The 19,362-nt window shown below is 41.6% G+C and overlaps 1 protein-coding gene across 2 annotated transcripts in view; it reads left to right on the top strand.

Annotated features, from left to right (window-relative positions):
• ACO1 (aconitase 1) overlaps nucleotides 1–19,362 on the top strand; it is a 57,276-nt gene extending 37,914 nt beyond the window's left edge. For both annotated transcript variants that reach the window (XM_061632039.1, XM_061632049.1), the window contains 12 exons: nucleotides 470–586; nucleotides 1,850–2,009; nucleotides 2,671–2,806; nucleotides 4,219–4,303; nucleotides 7,445–7,601; nucleotides 8,525–8,649; nucleotides 10,573–10,677; nucleotides 12,080–12,222; nucleotides 13,219–13,366; nucleotides 15,712–15,834; nucleotides 17,840–18,025; nucleotides 18,673–19,362. In XM_061632039.1, coding sequence (XP_061488023.1) covers nucleotides 470–586; nucleotides 1,850–2,009; nucleotides 2,671–2,806; nucleotides 4,219–4,303; nucleotides 7,445–7,601; nucleotides 8,525–8,649; nucleotides 10,573–10,677; nucleotides 12,080–12,222; nucleotides 13,219–13,366; nucleotides 15,712–15,834; nucleotides 17,840–18,025; nucleotides 18,673–18,786 — 1,599 coding nt within the window. In that variant the 3' untranslated portion in view covers nucleotides 18,787–19,362. The remainder of the gene's footprint in view (nucleotides 1–469; nucleotides 587–1,849; nucleotides 2,010–2,670; nucleotides 2,807–4,218; nucleotides 4,304–7,444; nucleotides 7,602–8,524; nucleotides 8,650–10,572; nucleotides 10,678–12,079; nucleotides 12,223–13,218; nucleotides 13,367–15,711; nucleotides 15,835–17,839; nucleotides 18,026–18,672) is intronic.

Genomic DNA, 19,362 nt, shown 5'->3' with positions numbered 1-19,362 from the left:
GGAGTATCATGGAGGAAGACGTAGGTTGCAGATTCCACTGGTCATTGCAAAATAGTGGTAGATAGATCTATCCTGTCCTCCTTTGCTAGACTTATGTATTGTGTGATCTGTGGAGAAGACAACTCTTTTAGCTCCTTGTTTAAAAAGAAAAAAGTCCCCAGTTGTTCAATGGGGGAATCAGAACAGAAGTGCGCATGTGCAGAAAGGGTGGGGGGAGGAGCGACATGTCCAATGATGTTCATTTTTATGTCACACTACGCCCACAGGTGTGACTGTGGCTGGGGTCACCTAGGGTAGCAAATAATGCCAGCAGTGTTCCCCAAGAGTGCATCTCTTTACTCTTGCCATATAAGTGAATGGCTGCAATTCATGTCAGTGTGAGGAAAAAATCAGTGGCAGTTTGGAGCATTGCATCGTTTTTTATCCAGTTGCATATCAGTGAAGTTTCTCTCTCTCTTTTCTTAAATAGATTGTGGAGTTGGATCTACAGACAGTTGCACCATGCTGCAGTGGACCTAAAAGACCACAGGATAAAGTTGTGGTCTCTGAAATGAAGAAGGATTTTGAGAACTGCTTGGGAGCTAAGGTACTGGCTTGTTTTTTCCTTCAGCTAAGATTCATTTCTTTTTTGCTGAAGCTTATATTGCTTAAGACTTGCTTTCTAGAGATCAGAAATTTTATACTCTAAGATCAGTAGTCCCAAAGTACTTCCAGCTGAGGTACTTTGCCCACCGAATTCCCTAACTGTTTTTTGGACAATATACCTATTTTTGTCCATTGTTTACTATGTGCTTTTTTAATTAATTTGGAAAGTAATAGTTTGGTCTCTCTGATGTTAGTGAAACACAGATCTCCTTCAGGTAGGGCTCCTCCTGTTTGCTTGTGGAAACAAAGGCCTTCCTCCAACTATCCTAGACCTTCCCCATTTGCTTTCTTGCACAAGCTTTTTGGAACTGGCCACTAATTCATTCCCCTCCCTGTCATACTCCCATATGGGATTTTGTTTTGTTTTGAATTATGATGCATTTTGTTTCACTTCTTGAACCAGCTGTAGGCATGAATTGGCAGAAAGACAATTCATAAGCATTTGCACAAAACACTAGTGTTTTTTTTCTGGCCAAAACAATACACCTGGCTTTACCAGCTGATAAAATGCATCTTTTCATCTGCCAAAGCTTGAATCGTTTTGAAGTCAGCAGACCACATCATTATAATCAGGCTACAAACGCTCCAGTGTTTTGTGAAATGTGGCTTAGTAGCATCCTAATATGCTTACCTACTATAAACCTGGATAAATAGATTTCAACAAGAGAAGAATGCTACAGTGTAGTTCTCTTTCCAAGCTAACATGCAGGATGTTTTGATATATGTGATGCACCAAACATATATGTAGATTTTCTGCCAGTTCAAAGTATCATTTGTACTGTTAGCGAATGATGCCGCTTTATGTAGCCAAAATGGCATCACCGGCCACCAATGAACAAGGGGGGAGGTATCTGTATCCTTGGGGGAGCCTTGAGGTTTGTAAAAGTTAAAACTGAGCATGGTCAGTGGGTACAAGATGCAGACTGTATGTTGAGAAGGGGCAAAAAGTGGGGGGGGGAAATGGAATGGAGCATCCTGAGAGAAGGTACAACTGTTTGGCGGAATGCTGATCAGGAACACTGCATGCTGCAACATTTTATAGCAGGTCCCACTTGTTTTCTTTCTTTCTAATCTGCCTCAGGCATCTTTCTCTGACCAGAATTGCTGACACATAACTATTTCACTCTTCTTTTGTCTCTTCTCTGTTGAGCATTGTGTTACTGTGATTCAAAGTATTTGTTTCCTGGTCATCTCTTTCTTGCAGCAAGGGTTTAAAGGTTTCCAAATTGCCCCTGAACATCAAAACAATCGTGTGAAGTTTGCTTACAATGACAAGGAGTTTGAACTTACACATGGGTCAGTCGTTATTGCTGCCATTACCAGCTGTACCAACACAAGTAACCCTTCAGTTATGCTTGGAGCTGGTAAGTGTGTCTAGTCGTTTTGTGTGTCATTAAATAACACTTGCAATTCTGTGTTTTGCAGGCGGGAAAGGGGAAGTCAAGGATCCCTTGCAGAAGTTGCCATAACTGATTAGTAATACTGTCTCACATCTGTTTTCCTTTAGGCCTATGTAGTCAGGGATCTTGGGGTGGGTGGTGAGTGGAATTAGTCACTTACTTGATTACCTTGGTAAAAAAAAAGTTGTCTCCAAGTGGATAGGCATGGCGCAACTTCCATTGCGTGTGAACTGTTCTTCTTGTCTCCTGTTGAGAGAGTGAGCATATAGCAACACCCTACAGAGTAGAAATAGGAAGTGCAATAAAAAACAAGCCTAAATATGGTAGAAGTCAAATGTGATGACTCCAGAGGAACTTGGTCTAGATCTGGTGATTTCTTCAAATTATGTACTTTGGTCAAAATCCAGCACAGTCAGGCATATCTGTTCCTGTATGATTTTGCAAGATGCCATGTACATGCATGGCATGATATGTATAAATAAATGTGTACAGTTCCCATCATTCCTGGCCATTGGCCCTGCAGGCTAATGCTGATGGGACTTGGAGTCTATCAACATCTAGAGGACCATACACACCCCAGCAATAAAGGGTATGATGTATTCGTTGACTGTGGATATTTTTTCAGGATTGCTTGCAAAGAAAGCTGTGGAAGCCGGCCTGACTGTGAAACCATACATTAAAACTAGCCTGTCCCCAGGAAGTGGAGTAGTCACCTACTATCTGAAAGAGAGTGGAGTCATGCCTTACCTTGTTCAACTTGGGTAAGAGGTTAGGTTATTTCACTTTTTTGTTAGAGAGCTTAGCAGAGACTCTTCTGATTAACACTGAAGGCTTGTGTGACGTCCTTCCCCGCCTGTGACCACTAGTGATGTCTTACCACTGTCAGGCCCATCTTATGATGTGTAGCCTACCTCTGGCCACCCCCAGTCAGGAACATCAGGTTTATTTTTACCTTTCACCGCACTAGCACAGATCTCAAAAGATCCCCCTGCTAGGCCTCACTACCCAACACTCTGTATCCCTTATAACCATTAGACTGTGCCTTAGTCTCTGCCAGGCTATCTCGATACCTTGTGTCTATGGGTATAGGTAATTCCCAACCCCCCCTGCAGCCTCTTGCTCTGAAACTTACAGCCCTGGGTTTCTCTGTGGTACTGGATACAATATCTTTTCCTCCGCCGCTGCCACCATTCGATACAATTACTGTTCAGCCTTGGTTACTCTGCCATCCCCCCTGAATTGTGTATCCCAGCTGAAGAATCAGGCTTTTTGTAAACCAAGAAATATTTATTGAACACTAAAAATAACAAGATTACTTATTTACTGTGCTGACAAGCATATGGTTTCAAATAGGTTCTCTTATGTACTTTACTTCCTAAATATTGCCTCAGAATTCCTAATTCACTTTCTCAACAGCCACCTTATATTCTTCACCAACATCCACCTCCAAACACCAACAACACCAACCAACATCTACCACATCCAACTGTCATCCTTCCATTTATACTCCCAGCCATTCAAACGCTCAGCCAATCATCCAGCATTCTACAGCCCATGTACTCCCCCTCCTCACTCACTCCACTTACCATATGTCTTATATTAAACCAGCACTTACCATATTTACATTAGAAATCAGGAACATCACAGCTTGTTCCTGGAAGCAGGGAAAAGCATGTGTTTAATATTCCATTGGCTGTAACTAGAAAATAAACAAAATCATAAATAAGAGTTGGATAAAACAAAGCACCTGGAAAGAATGTATGCTGTAGCTGGCATGTTGTGAGCGCAAGTGCCGCCCAGTAGCCAACCTCCAGATTGCAATCTACATGCGCATTGAAATCCTTTGTGTACCATGGAATGTAGGAAGCTGCCATATACCGAGTCAGACTATTGGTCTATCTAGCTCAGTATTGTCTACCTTGACTGGCCATGGCTCTCCAGGGTTTCAGGCAGGAGTCTCTCCCATTCCTACCTGGGGGATGCAGGGGATTGAGCCTGGGACCTTCTGCATGCAAAGCAGATGCTCTGCCATTGAACGATGGTTCTTCCCATATTCTCACGGCAATATGATTAATGTCCTCCTGTTGGCAAACAGTATAGTTTGCAATTAATATACAAACATTAATTTGTATATTATTCATAGAATACATAACCTAATTCATGCTCTCTGCAGGTTTGATGTGGTAGGCTATGGATGTATGACATGCATTGGTAACAGTGGACCTCTGCCAGAGCCTGTTGTTGAAGCCATTACTCAGGTATGTGCCGCTGGTCAAGTTTGGGTCCCATGTTCTGCTATTAGATATGTCAAATACAGACTATGGTTTTGGTTCCAAATGACTATGAACACAAACATGTTCGGGATTTGTGACTGTGGGATTAGGCAGAAACAAAAAGGCAATGAAAATGTCTTGCATGTAGATTCCAGCAAACGGAATTGAAGGCTGAAGCAAGAATAGCAGTAGACTTCTGCAATGGTGCAACGGACACTGCATGTGCTCCAGGAAAGGGTCACTCTGCCATACTTTACGTTAATCCAACTTTGGCAGTGCATTGCCATGTGAATGCTACCATGCTCTTCATCTGGACAGTTAACTAATTTTTTAAGAAGGTTAGATTTGTGTTCCTTCAAAAATAATCCCTACCTCTCATGTGCGGTAATTGTATAGTTGTGCCTCATTGGGAAATCAGAGTCATGTATGTCCACATTTTTATTTGATCTAAAGATACATGAATGGAATTTTTTATCAGCCCAATTTGCTTTGGGTTTTCAATCTTGTGCTAATGGAAATTGAGTTTTTGTGACCCTGATACTTGGCTTGAAATTCAGAGCTCATGAAAGCCCTCATTGGGTCATTCTTGGAACAGTCCAAGCAATAATACCACAGTTCTATTTTAGATGCTGATGTATCCAGATATTAAATCAGCAGGATGTTGACATTCATGAAAAGAAACGTTGACAATATTGTAGCATTTGATTTTGATGCAGTTAGTTCAAAACATATCAATCAATAGTAAACTCTGTTGCAGTTCATACTAGAACAGATTTCACAAGGACTCTGTTGGTACTCAGCATTAGTCAGGAGTCACCTTTTTCCCAGTCATTAACTGCAACTGTTACTTAACCACTAACATGAATTATTAATTTGTCTCATTGGGCAGTTAAAGTCCAATGGGAGGTGTGTGGGCACACATGAGAGAGATAAACCAAATATTTGCTGTCAATTAAACTTGGTTGTGCATATGAAATAAATCATAGGACTTGAGCCTAAAGACACTTAGACTATTTCTAACAAATGAGATTAGCTAATAAAAGTAGTAGTGGTAGTAGTAATAGTAATGCATCCTGTGATCAATCCCAGTACAGTAGGGCCCCTCTTTTCAGCATTCAGCTAATACAGCAGCTTTCAATTAAGAGTAAGGCCTCACTCGTACGGCGCTTGTTCCGCTTTTATGGCATTTTTTGGGTGTCGGGCGACGGGCACCATTTTATTGACGGAGTTCCGCTTTTTGGTGGGTTTCGCTTTTCGGCGGGGGTCTGGAATGTAACCCGCTGTATGAGCGGGGCCCTACTGTAAATGCTGCCTGATGTGAATCTGCTTAATGAAACTGTTGTAAGCTGCTGCAGCTATGCTGAAACAGTTGTGGAATTGTGGAATATCTTGGGAAATTTGTCACAGATTACTTTGACTTTAGAAACAAATTCTCTGAAACCAGCATAGGTCATTACAATACCCATATTTGAGCTGGTTCCAGAGGTAATATGTGTTTAAGAGTCTGTGTATTAATGACAGTATTGTGGTCAACAACTGGAAATCATTTCAAGCTGGGCCAATACCTAGCCTTCAAAGGATGCTATTCTTTATTCACAGTGTGCTTTTTTGTAGTTTGATTTAAGACAGGCCTGCATGACTTGTAGGGATGCGAGAGAAATTTGGTTTAATTTGCATTTAAAAGCCAATTACCTGACTTACACTTCTTGAAACGATACACAAACCGAAACGCAGCCATCCTTCAAGATTTACACTTCTCCAAATGCAGTTCTCCAATCAAATAATGTGTACAAAAATGCATGTACTAGAGTAAGATGTCCATAAAAATGCATAGATTAGTGAAAATACTTCTCAAAAATGCATTATATTAGGCAAAATTGCATACAAAGAATGTGTATATTAGGAGAAACTCACACTAAAAATGCTGACAAATTTTCACAAGGACTTAAAAAAATTACAAACTGATGTGACTGAAATTAAGTTTGGGAAAATGAGAAACCAAAATCGACTGATTTGTCCATCCCAACTGGTGACCAACCAATCTTGAATGGAGTCCACCTGCCATCTATGGTAGCTCACCACATGCTTAATAAAAAATTTTAGTAAGCAATTTTTAAGCCTGGGTGGGCTGCATAGAACTTTGGGAGTCAAAAGTTGTGTAGGCAAGCATTGAACAAATAGTCTTGTAGACCTACCTGCTATTTCCGATCAAGTGTTGAAGAGCTATTAAAGGTGTGTCGCAGACCTTTTCATCCTGCAGCTGTCTTGGGTTTCTGTAGAGAGGGTAAGAAAGCAGGAATATGTCAAATTTAAGTAGATTTGATTGCTTTTAAAAGAGTAAATAGAAGCAGCTTTCTGTTTTATTTTAGAAAAGCAAACAAAATTACTTTGAAGTCTCTGTAATTCCTGATGGGTCACTGACAAGTGGTGCAAACAGTCCCCCTGCAGGTCTCTCCTGCAGCTCAGTGAATGGAGCACAAAGCAGTGCCCTCACCTAGAGATGCTCCTTATGTGTGGAACTCCTTCTCTGGACATGTTTAGCTTCTGGTATCAGTCATCATTCCCAATTGTAACCATTATGCTTCCCTGGGCTCCTTCTGGGAAGAAGGGCGGGATATAAATTTAATAAATAAATAAATAATAAATAAATAAGCTTTAGGTACAGTAGGTGTAAACGGTATTCATATTCGTTCTGCCTTCACTACCTCTGTTTCTCTCTCCCTCTGTTGTTTCCCCACTGTGATTGTTTGCTCCTTGGGAGCAGGGACCTGTGTGTGTTGTCTATATGACTCTTGTATGATGCCATGTACACTCTGTGTAAATAAAGTTTAAAAAACGTAAAGTCTAAAGCAGACTTTCCCAAGTTGGAGTCTCTAGATATTGTTGGATTACAATTCCCATCAGCCCCAGCCAGCTTGGCCGGTGGTTATGGATGATGGGAGTTGTAGCCGAAGCCATCTGGAGGTCACCAGGTTGAGGAAGGCTGGTCTAAAAGCAAAAAGAGTGTGTGTGAATCTTAGTGATGCTCTTTCTCTCCTTTCCCAGGTCTTTTAGATATGTGAAACTAGAAGCTGTTGCATTTGTCGATGTATGTGTGTTATCCTGTATCCTTCCCCCTTCTCACAGGGAGACCTTGTAGCTGTGGGGGTACTCTCTGGAAACAGAAACTTTGAGGGCCGTGTCCATCCCAATACGCGTGCCAATTACCTGGCCTCTCCACCGTTGGTAATAGCCTATGCTATTGCAGGGACCATAAGGATTGACTTTGAGAAGGAGCCTCTAGGTAAGGCATTGCTTGGAAATAATTCCACCCACCTACCAGTGTGGTGTAGTGGTTAAGGTGTTGGACTACGACCTGGGAGGCCAGAGTTCGAATCCCCACATAGCCATGAAGCTCACTGGGTGACCTTGGGCCAGTCACTGCCTCTCAGCCTCATGAAAACCCTCTTCATAGGGTCGCCATAAGTCGGAATCGGCTTGAAGGCAGTACATTTACATTTACCTCTTATTTATTTACTTACTTTGATTAGATGCCCAATGGCTGTTGTTTTCTGTGTGTCGTGCAAAGAAATAGGAAAACGAGATAAAATCACAAAATCAACAAATATAATACAAAACCTAAACAGTTACATAAACACTGGAAGCAAAAACAAAAAAAGCATATCAGGCAGCAAAGTAGCATAACCATAAAAGTTTTAGAGAGTAAAACAAGCACATTGAAACACAGCACAGAAAGGGGATCCAAAACAGCCTACCTAACAAGCCTGGGAGAAGAACAAAAAGTTTTTCCTGGCACCAAAAATACATTAAAGTAAGTGCCAGGTGAAGGATGTTCCATAGATGAGGGGCCACTGCCGAGAAGTCCTTTTTTCTCATAACCACCCACCGATTCTCAGCTGGTGGAGGCACTCTGAGAAGGGCCTCCATTGATTTGCTCAGACCATGGACAGGAGGAGGTGATCCTTCAAATCCTCTGGCTCCAATTCACAAAGAGCTTTTTAAGCAATTGACTAAATGTCAGGATCCAGAAAGCTTGTGCATGTGTGATCAGGAGGGATCCTATGGGCCATCCTTCTGCCAAATACATATCCCATGTTTAATAAACGCATGTGTTCATAGCAGTAGGCACATGCAATGTACTGTACATAAAACATTTCTGAATGTTTTCTCCATGGTTTATAGTCTGCATACTCAATTTTATTGCAGGTGTAAATGCACAAGGGAAGAAGATCTTTCTAAACGACATTTGGCCCAGGAGGGATGAGATTCAAGCTGTTGAGCGCCAGTATGTCATTCCAGGGATGTTTAAAGAGGTCTACCAAAAAATAGAGGTACACTTTGCATCAATACTTGGAGTGGTTGTATTATTTGCTGCTTTCAGTCTTAATGGATGTTATAAATACATTTCTCCATTTTTCTGTCTGAACATCTTGCTTCTGTTCAGTGTAATTCTAATTGTAATTGGCATTTTGTGGGGGGGAAATGACCATCATGTTAGGTTAAATTAATGTCTGGATCCTAGCCTGCCCAAGACTATGCTAATGGGTTGTAATAACAAATATTATACTGGGTATTCCTGATTATAGCTGTGTGGATTTTGTCCAAGGTAGCAGAGTGGCAGGAAAACCACAGAATGCAACATTGAGTTCAGACTTCAGTTTCCTTTGAATCTCCACATTCATTCTTTTTTTTAAAAAAAAGAAGTTTCAGCTCTTTTGGTTGTGAAGATGATTTATTTGGAAGTGTATGGATAATGGTTGCTGACATTTCAGAAGCCAGAAAGGTGGCTGAACAAGATGTTTGGTGACCAGGGACAGGGCTTCTACCTTCTCCATCAGTAGAAACATCAGAATTAATGTCACAGCATTGTAGAAGTGTGTGATTTTCTGCAGGTCACAGAAATCAAATTTTCATAGTTAAGAAGGTGGATTTTCCAATTCTTTGATTTTATTAAATTAGTGTAGAGTTCATACTGTTCATTCTGACTGAAACAAACATACATGCATGTAGGGCAACAGCAGACTAATGTTCTGCCTGCTTGTACTATGTGTGCTGCTTATGAGAACTCTAATTTTTGCCCCTGTGCTTGCAAACTATTCACACCACTGTTGCCCACTGGAAATGTAACACAGCCAGATGATGGTTATTATTGGTTATTCCCCGTGCAAGTGTGTGGGCTTGCTTTTGAATAGGAGAGAAGCTTCTAGGCTTCTGTGGATAACCAAAGCATATGTCCAGTCTTTATTGAGCATTTGTTCCTGTTTGTTTACAGACAGTTATGTGACAACAAACATTTATCCTCATTTGCTTGAGGGATGTTTATACAGCTTCCAGTTAATTGTTCATTCATCCCACACTTTTCAGTGCATTTCCTCGTGCCTTTCAGACACGCAAAAGTCTTGAGTTTTTGTTTTTAAAAATGGGCTTTCTTGGGCTGGGGCCACAGAGCACTTGGATCCATTTTAAATTTTGCTACTCTAAATTTCGGGTTATTTGTTTGAATGGACTGCCTTCAAGGTGATCCCGACTTATGGCGACCCTATGAATAGGGTTTTCATGGTAAGCGGTATTCAGAGGGGGTTTATGATTGCCTTCCTCTGAGGCTGAGAGGCAGTGACTGGCCCAAGGTCACCCAGTCAGCTTCATGGCTGTGTGGGGATTTGAACCCTGGTCTCCCAGGTCGTAGTCCAACACACTAACCATTATGCCACACTGGCTCTTATGCTTTGAATCCCTCCTGAAAAAATAGTGGCAGTCTGGAGGTATCCTCTGTTTATGAATCAAGAGTTTCCTGTGAAGAGGGATTGATTAGTAAGCCACTTCGGGGATTACTGCTCTGTGAGGGGAGTAGGAGTCTCCTCACAACTCTCAGCACCCTTTACAAACCACAGTTCCCAGGATTCTTTGGGGAAAGCCATTACTGTTTAAAGTGGTATAATAGCAGTTTAAATGTGAGGTGCAGATAGAACCTTAGTTTGTTCTGTAGCAATTCATTTGAAAAACTAGATTTTTTCCCCCTCAGAAGTGTAGAGCACAGCAAAACAGCATTGGGGAACCTAAGACTCTAGCTCTCTGCTGTATGCTGAAGGATCGAGGGCAGATTTCATGGCATGCCTGTGGTTCAAGTTTCCCACCTTATATGAGAGGGCCTGCATTGCTTATCTTTTTCTCAGTAGTTCTCAGAGGAGTACAACTGAAATGTTGAACTCTGTAAACACTTGTTTTATTTCCTATTTCTCTCTTCCTTTTTCCAGACAGTAAACAAAGCTTGGAATGCTTTAGATGTTTCATCAGACAAACTATATGCTTGGAATCCAGAATCCACATATATCAAATCACCCCCATTTTTTGAAAATCTGGTAAGTGTGTTTTCAATTCCCTCTTCCCTCTGCTTTTTCTGATGGATTTTACTACCCTTTGGTCTGATCCAAGCAGGGCTTTCCTTTTGTTTTTCTGTGGTTAGTTTTAACAATTATAGAAGCCTTAAAGAATCTCTTTCTCCAAAGTGCTCTGGCTTGTGCCAAAGTAGTCCAACGTCATTTGTCCCATTAGGGCAAGGAGTTAAGCTTGTGCATCAGAACTCCCTCCCCTTCCGTGTGCCCTCTAAATCTGTTCTGAGTTTCCCACAACTCTTCAGAGCAAATTTGGAGAGGGCGCATGTGGGGGGAGAACAGGGGAGTAAGTTCTGTTGCATAAGTGTAAATCCTTTGTGCTAATAGCATGACTGCTTTGGATACCAGCCTCCAAAAACAAACGTTTTGTGGTGTGACAGCACTTTTCTTTTATGAAACACATCTTTCAATTAAATACAAATCTCATCCCTCAGAAAGCCCTATTCAAAAGTTATACTCATGCATAAGAACAGCACGTGAGTCAATTTGTGTTGAGCAGCCCTGTTCAGATGTTGCTCATTCCATTTTTTATTTATGGGTTTTTTTAATTCTTAAAAATGTCTTATCTACCCTTCTCCATAAGGTCCCAGGATGACTCACAACAAAATACAATTACAGTATTTCCATTGGGACCCAGGGCTGACACAAGGCATGAGAGGCCCTTGGGCACCACCCTGCCTTGGGCCTGCAGTGGCCTATGCCCCAACACCCCCTCCTGATGAAGGTGCCATGGGGCTTGAATAGCCCTACCTGCCCAACCTACATCCCATGTCAGCTTGCCTGCCTGCCATCTGCCAAAATAGCAGCGGGGACAGCAAACCCTTAGGACGCTGACCTGTTGAGACCTGCAACAAAATATTGCAGTGTGGAGTGTTGCTCTTCTGGATACCACACATTCTTGTCTGTTTTCCCCCTCCAACAGTCAACATTCCATGAGTACTGAGCATGCTCAATCCTTGTGATGTTTTGGGGGTCTTTCCCCCTGCCCCACTAATATTTTTTCCCTCCCTAAATATGTTTTTGTTTTTCTGCAAACCTTGTGGTCCTGCTGATACCTTCCACCGGTGCATGGTCAGTATCATTTAGGCCATGCAAGCAATGGGACTCTCAGCCTAATAATCAGAAATAGAGGGAATGATTTTTCCAATTTCTGTACAAATGTATTTCTAAAAAATGTAATGAGCAAGAAAATGAGCAATCACACCTAGTTAGGTTCTCCAGTTTTGATCAAGACTTAACTTTTTTGTAGCTTGTATGAATGCAGCAATTGCAAATTTCTCTCTTTACACCTGCCCTTTGTCCAGTCGTACAACTGATGCTAAAAAAAAGAGGTTTTTTTTAAAACTGTATTTGTGTGGTGTTCTCTCAGACTTTGGAGCTTCAGCCCCCTAAATCCATAGTTGACGCCTATGTCCTGCTCAATATTGGTGATTCTGTGACCACTGATCATATATCTCCCGCTGGGAACATAGCAAGAAACAGCCCGGCTGCTCGTTACTTAACAAACAGAGGGTGAGTCAAGTTGAACATTGTGTCTGTATGTCCTTAAGTGATCATTTTCTCCTTGCTTCTCTCCTATTCAACTTAATAGTCTTTTGTTTTCAATAATAATACTTAGCATTCATACCCAGTCAATCACTGCGCTCTACAGGTGAGGGCCTCTTGCAGACACCATCTTATCAGGAGGTCCATTCTGCACAGGAAACAGACTTTTAGTGTTGTGACACCCACCCTTTGGAATTCCCTCCCCTTAAATATTAGACAGGCAATATCTGTGTTACCTTTTCGGCGCCTACTGAAGACTTTCCTCTTTCAACAAGCCTTTTAAGTAGAGACCTTGTCCCAGTCTGCGTCTATGTTGGAATTGCTTTTTAAGATCTTTTAAAAGCTTTTTTAAATATATGTTTTGTTTTAATATGTTTTTAAAGATGTTTTGTTTTAATATGTTTTTAAAGCCTGTTTTTAAGATGTTTTAGAGTGTTTTTAGTACGTTGTTTGCCATTTTGGGCTCCTTCTGGGAGAGATCATAGAATCACAGAATAGTAGAGTTGGAAGGGGCCTATAAGGCCATCGAGTCCAACCCGCTGCTCAATGCAAGAATCCAAATCAAAGCATTCCCAACAGATGGCTGTCCAGCTGCCTCTTGTAAATTTAATAAATAAATAAGTAGATAGATAAATAATAGAGTGCTTTAGAGCAGGGCTAGAGAACCTGCAGCCCTTCAGATTTTGTTGAACTCCACCTCCTGTAATTCATTACCATTGGCTGGGGCTAATTGGAGTTCACCAGCATCCGGAGTGCACCACATTGGCTACCACTAATCTAGGTGATTGGTTAAATTGTCCACACATGCTGATGAGAGATTTGTTTTTTTTAAAGCCAAATGTGGAGAATGTCTGCCCCTGAGATGAAGGAAGTCACATAAATGAACACTTTAGGTCCCTTTTAGTTCACTGAGAAGCCTTCTGATTTGTACAACTGAGGATTGCCTTCTTTTTGACTTGATAGCCTAACTCCTAGAGATTTCAACTCGTATGGTTCACGCCGGGGCAATGATGCTGTCATGGCTAGAGGAACATTTGCAAACATCCGCTTATTGAACAAATTTCTCAACAAGCAAGCCCCCCAAACGATCCACTTCCCATCTGATGAAACCGTGAGTATTCTTCCCGTCTGCATTAGCCTGGGAGTCTGTAATGTAAGATTAGCTTTAGATTTACCAATGCTGGGATACAGTTTTTTCGTTCAGGCAGGTTTTCAAAGTAGGTATTGTCAGCTGGTCTAAACAGAAATATCTTGACATATTAGCTGAGTAATTTGGGGGCTTTAATATCTGTTGCATGTGTAAACTGTAGCTTTAGATAGAACAATAATGGGGAACTTTTGTTAGCCTGAGGGCTGCGTTCCCTCATGGGCAGACTTCTGAGGCCCACATGCCAGTGGTAGGTGGGGCCAGAGGCCAAAAAGGCGGTGGAGCAATGAATGGGACTCTTACCTTTTGTACATTCCAACCATGAGAAAGTCACAGGTTTCTGCAATCCTTTACCTACCATCTCTCCATCCAGGCAAGCAAAAGGCATTATCACAGTCCAAGAACGCATTCCAGCTAGCTGAGTAATTTGATGTCTTTAATACCTGTTGCAGGTGTAAACTGTAGCTTTATTTAGATTCTGAACTTTAGACTCTTGCAGCAATCAGAAAATGATGGCGTAGAAAGGAGCTAGTTTTTTTTGCCACCTTCACCACGCACACTGAAGTCTTAACCAAAGGAAGGAACAAAGGTGCTTTCTTCTTTCCTTAGAGCTTTTTTGTGTCAGGTTCTCCATCATTATAACTCATTACAAAAAGCCCCACTGAACATTTCAGTACATGGACCTGAGATTGGTCCTAGGAGGGTTGAACATCGCAGCAAAAGCAAAAAAAAAAAAGGCAGTGGTGTGAGCTGTGACATTGCCTGAGTGTCAAGCTACACATTGCAGTACTGGCATGGAAAGCAGTCTGGCTCACCCCTCTGCATCCTCAGTATTCCCTCCCTACTTCCAGAGGGCTTGAAGCACTCACACACAATTCTTACCTCTCCCACCTGCTAGGGACAATGTCACCAAATGAAAGATTAAAGGGGGAAAAGCGGCCTGTCCAATAATTTCTCTTCTGCAATCATGACTCTGAAAAACTTGGGGCAATTCCAGTCTATCCAAGTGTAATTTCAGTGATGTTCCACTGTTGACAGGCCTGTAAATCTGTTAGTTGCCGTTGCAAGAATTCAGTGTCATTAGGAAGCTGCCTTTTCCTGAGTCCGACCATTGGTCCATCTAGCTCAGTATTGTCTACCCAGACTGGCAGTAGCTCTCCGGGACCTCAGACCAGGGTTTTCTTCCAGCCCTACCTAGGAATGCCAGGGATTGAATTTGGGACCTTTTGCATGCAAAACAGATGCTCTGCCACTCAACTCTGGCTTTCCCCTGTAAGGCTGTGACAGAACATTCAAAGGACATCTCTTCAGAGTTTGTATTCACTGCTTTGCCATATCAAAATCAACTGTGTTGTGATTTTGTGGTGATTTGAACTGTATACAATGGAAACAGTGTAAATATAAGTGAATGGTCTCTTGGTGGCTTTGTGCCTTCCATATAGCAGTTCTTGGACCAGGATACTTCCCTTTCTTTAACAAAGGGTTTGGCAAGGGCTGCATTTCCTTGGGAATAATTTGTTTGGGGAGGGCACATGCCAGTGGTGGGGGACCAGAACCAATTATGGGTGAAGCCAGAGATTAAAGTGTTCTGGATTAAGTAATCCAGAATAAAAAACCCTGTGCTTTAATTTTCACTATAGCCACATCACATTAGAGCTCCAAATTCTATGCAGGTCTACTCAGAAGTAAGCTTCATTGGGTTTGATAGGGTTGCATAAAAATAAGTATACAGAGGATTTTTTTGTAGTACAACAGGCCAATATAGCTAATGTTCTGGAAAGCAATGGAAAATAATTTCTTTCTTGCTTTAGTGTGTCATAAACTCTCAATCCAGAGAGGCAAGAAAGGGGAAAGAATGTATAGTAAGAAATTTTGATGGGATCAAAGAATGCAGCAGATTCAGAAGGTGTTGGGGGCTGCATGGTTGCCTACATGCTCTTTAACGCTTTACCACTCTTAGCCCTACATGAGCGTTGATGCTGCATGGAGGTAGACTGGAATTGTGCCTCCTGGCCCCATGTCCCATTGACTGGCTCCTTTGATCTCGAACATCTGTGAGCATGTGTAGTCTTCCACAGCTTTTGTTTGCTTGCTTTTTGTGGTGTTAAGTAACACTGCTAGGAAATTGTTTTTAACTTCGCACCCAGGTCAAGTATTGAAGAAAACTGTATTTTTATGTTGTGTTATTTTTACCACCAAATCCTTGTATGAAATACGCAGATCAATCTGTGATGGAAAGCAATGGACTTTATGAATGCATTGTTTCATTGCTCTAGCTAAGTGACCTCTATTGTCCCGTGTGCTTATAGGTCGATGTGTTTGACGCTTCTGAGAGGTACCGCCAAGCAGGTCACCCACTTATCGTGCTGGCTGGCAAGGAGTATGGCTCAGGAAGCTCCCGAGACTGGGCTGCAAAGGGGCCTTTTCTGCTGGTGAGTGGCCTATGTTAGGGATGGTGAAGCGGTCTTTCACATGCACTATGTTCAGTTAGTGTCTATTGCACACAGGCCTCAAAAAAGTTCCACAGCTAATACAGTGTCAAAGCTTCACAAGTTCAGATTTCAGCATTTGAAAATGGCAACCTTGAAACATCCAAAGGACTAATACAGTACCTCACCGTTATAATTGTTTCTGAAACTTGCTGCCAAAATGAGGATAAGGAGCAGAACCTTTTGGACAGGCTTGAACTGCAAAATCCAAGCAGAGTTGCATTTCTCCACAAGTTTGCAGAGTTCAGTATGTCAGTAAATACAAGTTTGGATTTAAATTTGATCTTAAATGTAGGGCTGTGCGTGTATATGTATGTATAATTTATTTGCTTATTAAATATTGGCATTGAGAAAACTGTTGGAAACTTAGAGAAGAATTTTCTTTACTACCAATGCCTTTGTCCAGAAGGTAGTTTTACTGCATCAGTTTGGAAGATTGAGAACTAGTTCTTATATCAAACAAATGGTGTGGCTGTCACTTCTGCTTCTGCATTATTTTCCAACATCATCATCAGTTTATTATGGTCAGCAGACCAAAAATGAAACCCAAAATAAAACTATGCAATGTTGTTCCTGTGCCATCTAAAAAGCAGAAGCCATGTGAGATTGGCCTGGGATGTGGTGCCTTCCTATACTGCTATAGATGGCTCCCAGGAAAGGATCTTCTCACAGAGGGGAGTAACAATGTTTATATGCCCCTCCCACACAGCTTCCATGATTAAGATGTTACCAGAGAGGCATATTTCAGAAATGTACATCAACAGTACCCATACTGTTTCCGAGATTAAAGAACTGGTTCTAAATGCCTGTTGAGAATATTGCCAAGCAAACATGGTGATCAGCCACAGTACATAAATTGGAAATGAAAGGTCATATATTTGCAACTGTTTTAGCTGATTTAACTGCAATTTGCAACTCTTTTAACTGATTTATAGAAGACGGTTTGTCTTGTGCAGAAGCAGGAAAACAGAGTTAGAGATTTGGACTTATCACTGATATTGATACTTGGAGCTTCCGTCTCTTTCAGACCTGACTTTGCCTGCCTTCTGCAAATTGCATCTTTCAGTTTTCCTGCCCCGAACTACAAAGCACTCCAGTGCTGTTCCACTAAAGTTAATGGAAGCTGTGATGTTCACATCACCTTCACAAGAAATGGATTGTTCTGTTGCTGGCAAAGGATGAGGTGGTGTTTTGCCTAAGTGCAAGTCTGACGAATAAAATTAATGTGTCTTGCATGACCAGTTAAAAAGTTGTTTGGTTTAACATATAACTCTACAGAATTTAATAACTTACATTTTTGAAACTTCACAAAATAAGTTCCACAGCAACAAAACAGTTTCTTTGCCAACTTAACTCTCCATCTTTCTGTTTCATAATTCACTTGTATGTAATGTGACTGCAATATGCATTTTGATTCCCCCCCCCAGTGTCTGTATTTTTATCCTGTACCTCTATCTGGTGTTTATGTCTGCCTCCTTAAAGAAAAACAAAGGTCAGGTTGTGTGTGTTGGGACTGTCTTCGAGTGGAGAGTTCAGTTAAAGCAGAATAGCTTGTTGCTTCTCTTTGTGGCTGTTCACAATCAAATACACTGTTATTCTGAACAGATAGTGTTTTGGTCTAATGCAGGAGTGGGGAACCTGTGGCTCTCCAGATGTTGCAGGTTATGGTCTGAAGGCACGTGGTTCAGCCACCTTGCTGAAGTCTGGTCTGGGTCAGATTAGTGCCTGGAAATGGCATGTATGCCACGTTAGGCTCCATGATGGAAGAAAGGTGGGATATAAACATAAAGGGGTGAGGTTGGAATTGTTGGACTCCCAGCTCCCATCAGCCCCAGTCAGCATGGCCAGTGGACATTGTAGTCTAGCAACATCAGAAGAGCAACAGGTTCCCTGCCCCCTCATCTCATGCATAAGCAGTTGTTAACAATATGCTTTTGGTGTTTCTCAGGGCATCAAAGCAGTCCTTGCAGAGAGCTATGAGCGGATTCACCGCAGTAATCTTGTGGGAATGGGAGTGATTCCTCTGCAATATTTACCTGGCGAGGATGCTGAGAGTCTTGGGCTAACAGGGCGGGAACGTTACACAATCATCATACCTGAGGAGCTAGTGCCCGGAATGAAGGTCCAGATCAAAGTAAGAGATTCCACAAATAATGATGTGATGTAGCATAAGGAATAAGCCCTCTCCCATTGATATCTACTGACATAAAATACACTAAGGGGTCTCAGTTGCACCAGTTTAATCATTTCTGCACGAACGTGGCTGTTGTATTTGATCATAAATAGTACACCTTTCTCCTTCTTAATGCTATGGAGATTAGAGGGGAAAGATGGAATTGGAGCCTTAATATGGTCACTGCGTTTTCTCATGAATTGGAGTCTAACAAGTTTCAGGAAGAGCTGTAGTATCCATCTGTCTGGCATGTCCTTCATTGGCCATCGACTTGGTTTGGAGGGAGCCCTTAAGCTACAATATCCCAGTTGAGATGTCACAAGGACACCAGCTTCAGAAACAAGGAATATTTTGCCCTAAAGCAAGACATGAAAGAGCAGGGTCAAGGACGGAATGTGTGTGCACACAGCTCATTCCCAGTCTGATAAACCATATTGAACTGGGATTGTCACACCTGAACTGGGCTACAGGATGCAAGTGTTTGCCTAAAGGAGGTTTTTCAATCTTTACCATGGTGTTTTAAGATACTTGTGCTATCTGTCTTTTTTTTTGAGAGAGAGATAATAGGTGTGTTTGCTAATGGATTTTTTTTAATGTCCTTTCAACAGCTGGATACAGAGAAAACATTCCAAGCCATCATGAGGTTCGACACAGATGTGGAGCTCACTTATTTCCATAATGGTGGGATCTTGAACTATATGATTCGCAAAATGGCATCCTAGACCCAAAATGTGACTGTTCCACTGTCCACTTACCATGAAACCTACCTTTTTGTGATGAGAAATGCAAAGTAATCATGGGAAATTACATATATTGTCTAAAACCTAAAGTTAATTAAGTATCTTTGTGGGTTATAGTGCTCAAGGATCTGTTTACAATCATTAGAATGTGAGCCTAGGCACCTGGGCCACCCAACAACCCAGTCATTTAACTCACCCTGCCTCCAGTACCTTGTTTCATGTCTATTTTGTATGGGTGCGTAGAATGCAAAAATTTGATTAACACAGAGCTTACACTGACCTTTTTCAATATTTCATACAGCAGCAAACAATTTTTCCCTATGTGCCTGAGAGATTAATACTCTAGTACTATTGTCTCATTTCTGTTAAGAGTGAATCAGAATCCCACCTTGAAAATCTAATATTGCTAAAATGCTTAAAATGGCTTAGCTCTTCTGTGTTAGAGGGCAAGTGTTCTGTTCTGCTCCTTCCTTCTATGATCATGTTGGGGTGGGAGGCAGCTTTGGCTGCAGGAAGACGGAAAAACCATTTATAATAAAATTAAGTCTATTTTCAAAA

The sequence above is a fragment of the Rhineura floridana genome, chromosome 1 (genome assembly GCF_030035675.1).
Source record: "Rhineura floridana isolate rRhiFlo1 chromosome 1, rRhiFlo1.hap2, whole genome shotgun sequence".
NCBI classification, from domain to species: Eukaryota; Metazoa; Chordata; class Lepidosauria; order Squamata; family Rhineuridae; genus Rhineura; species Rhineura floridana.
The sequence above is the reverse complement of the archived record's forward strand: the minus strand, read 5'-3'. Positions and strand labels throughout refer to the sequence as shown.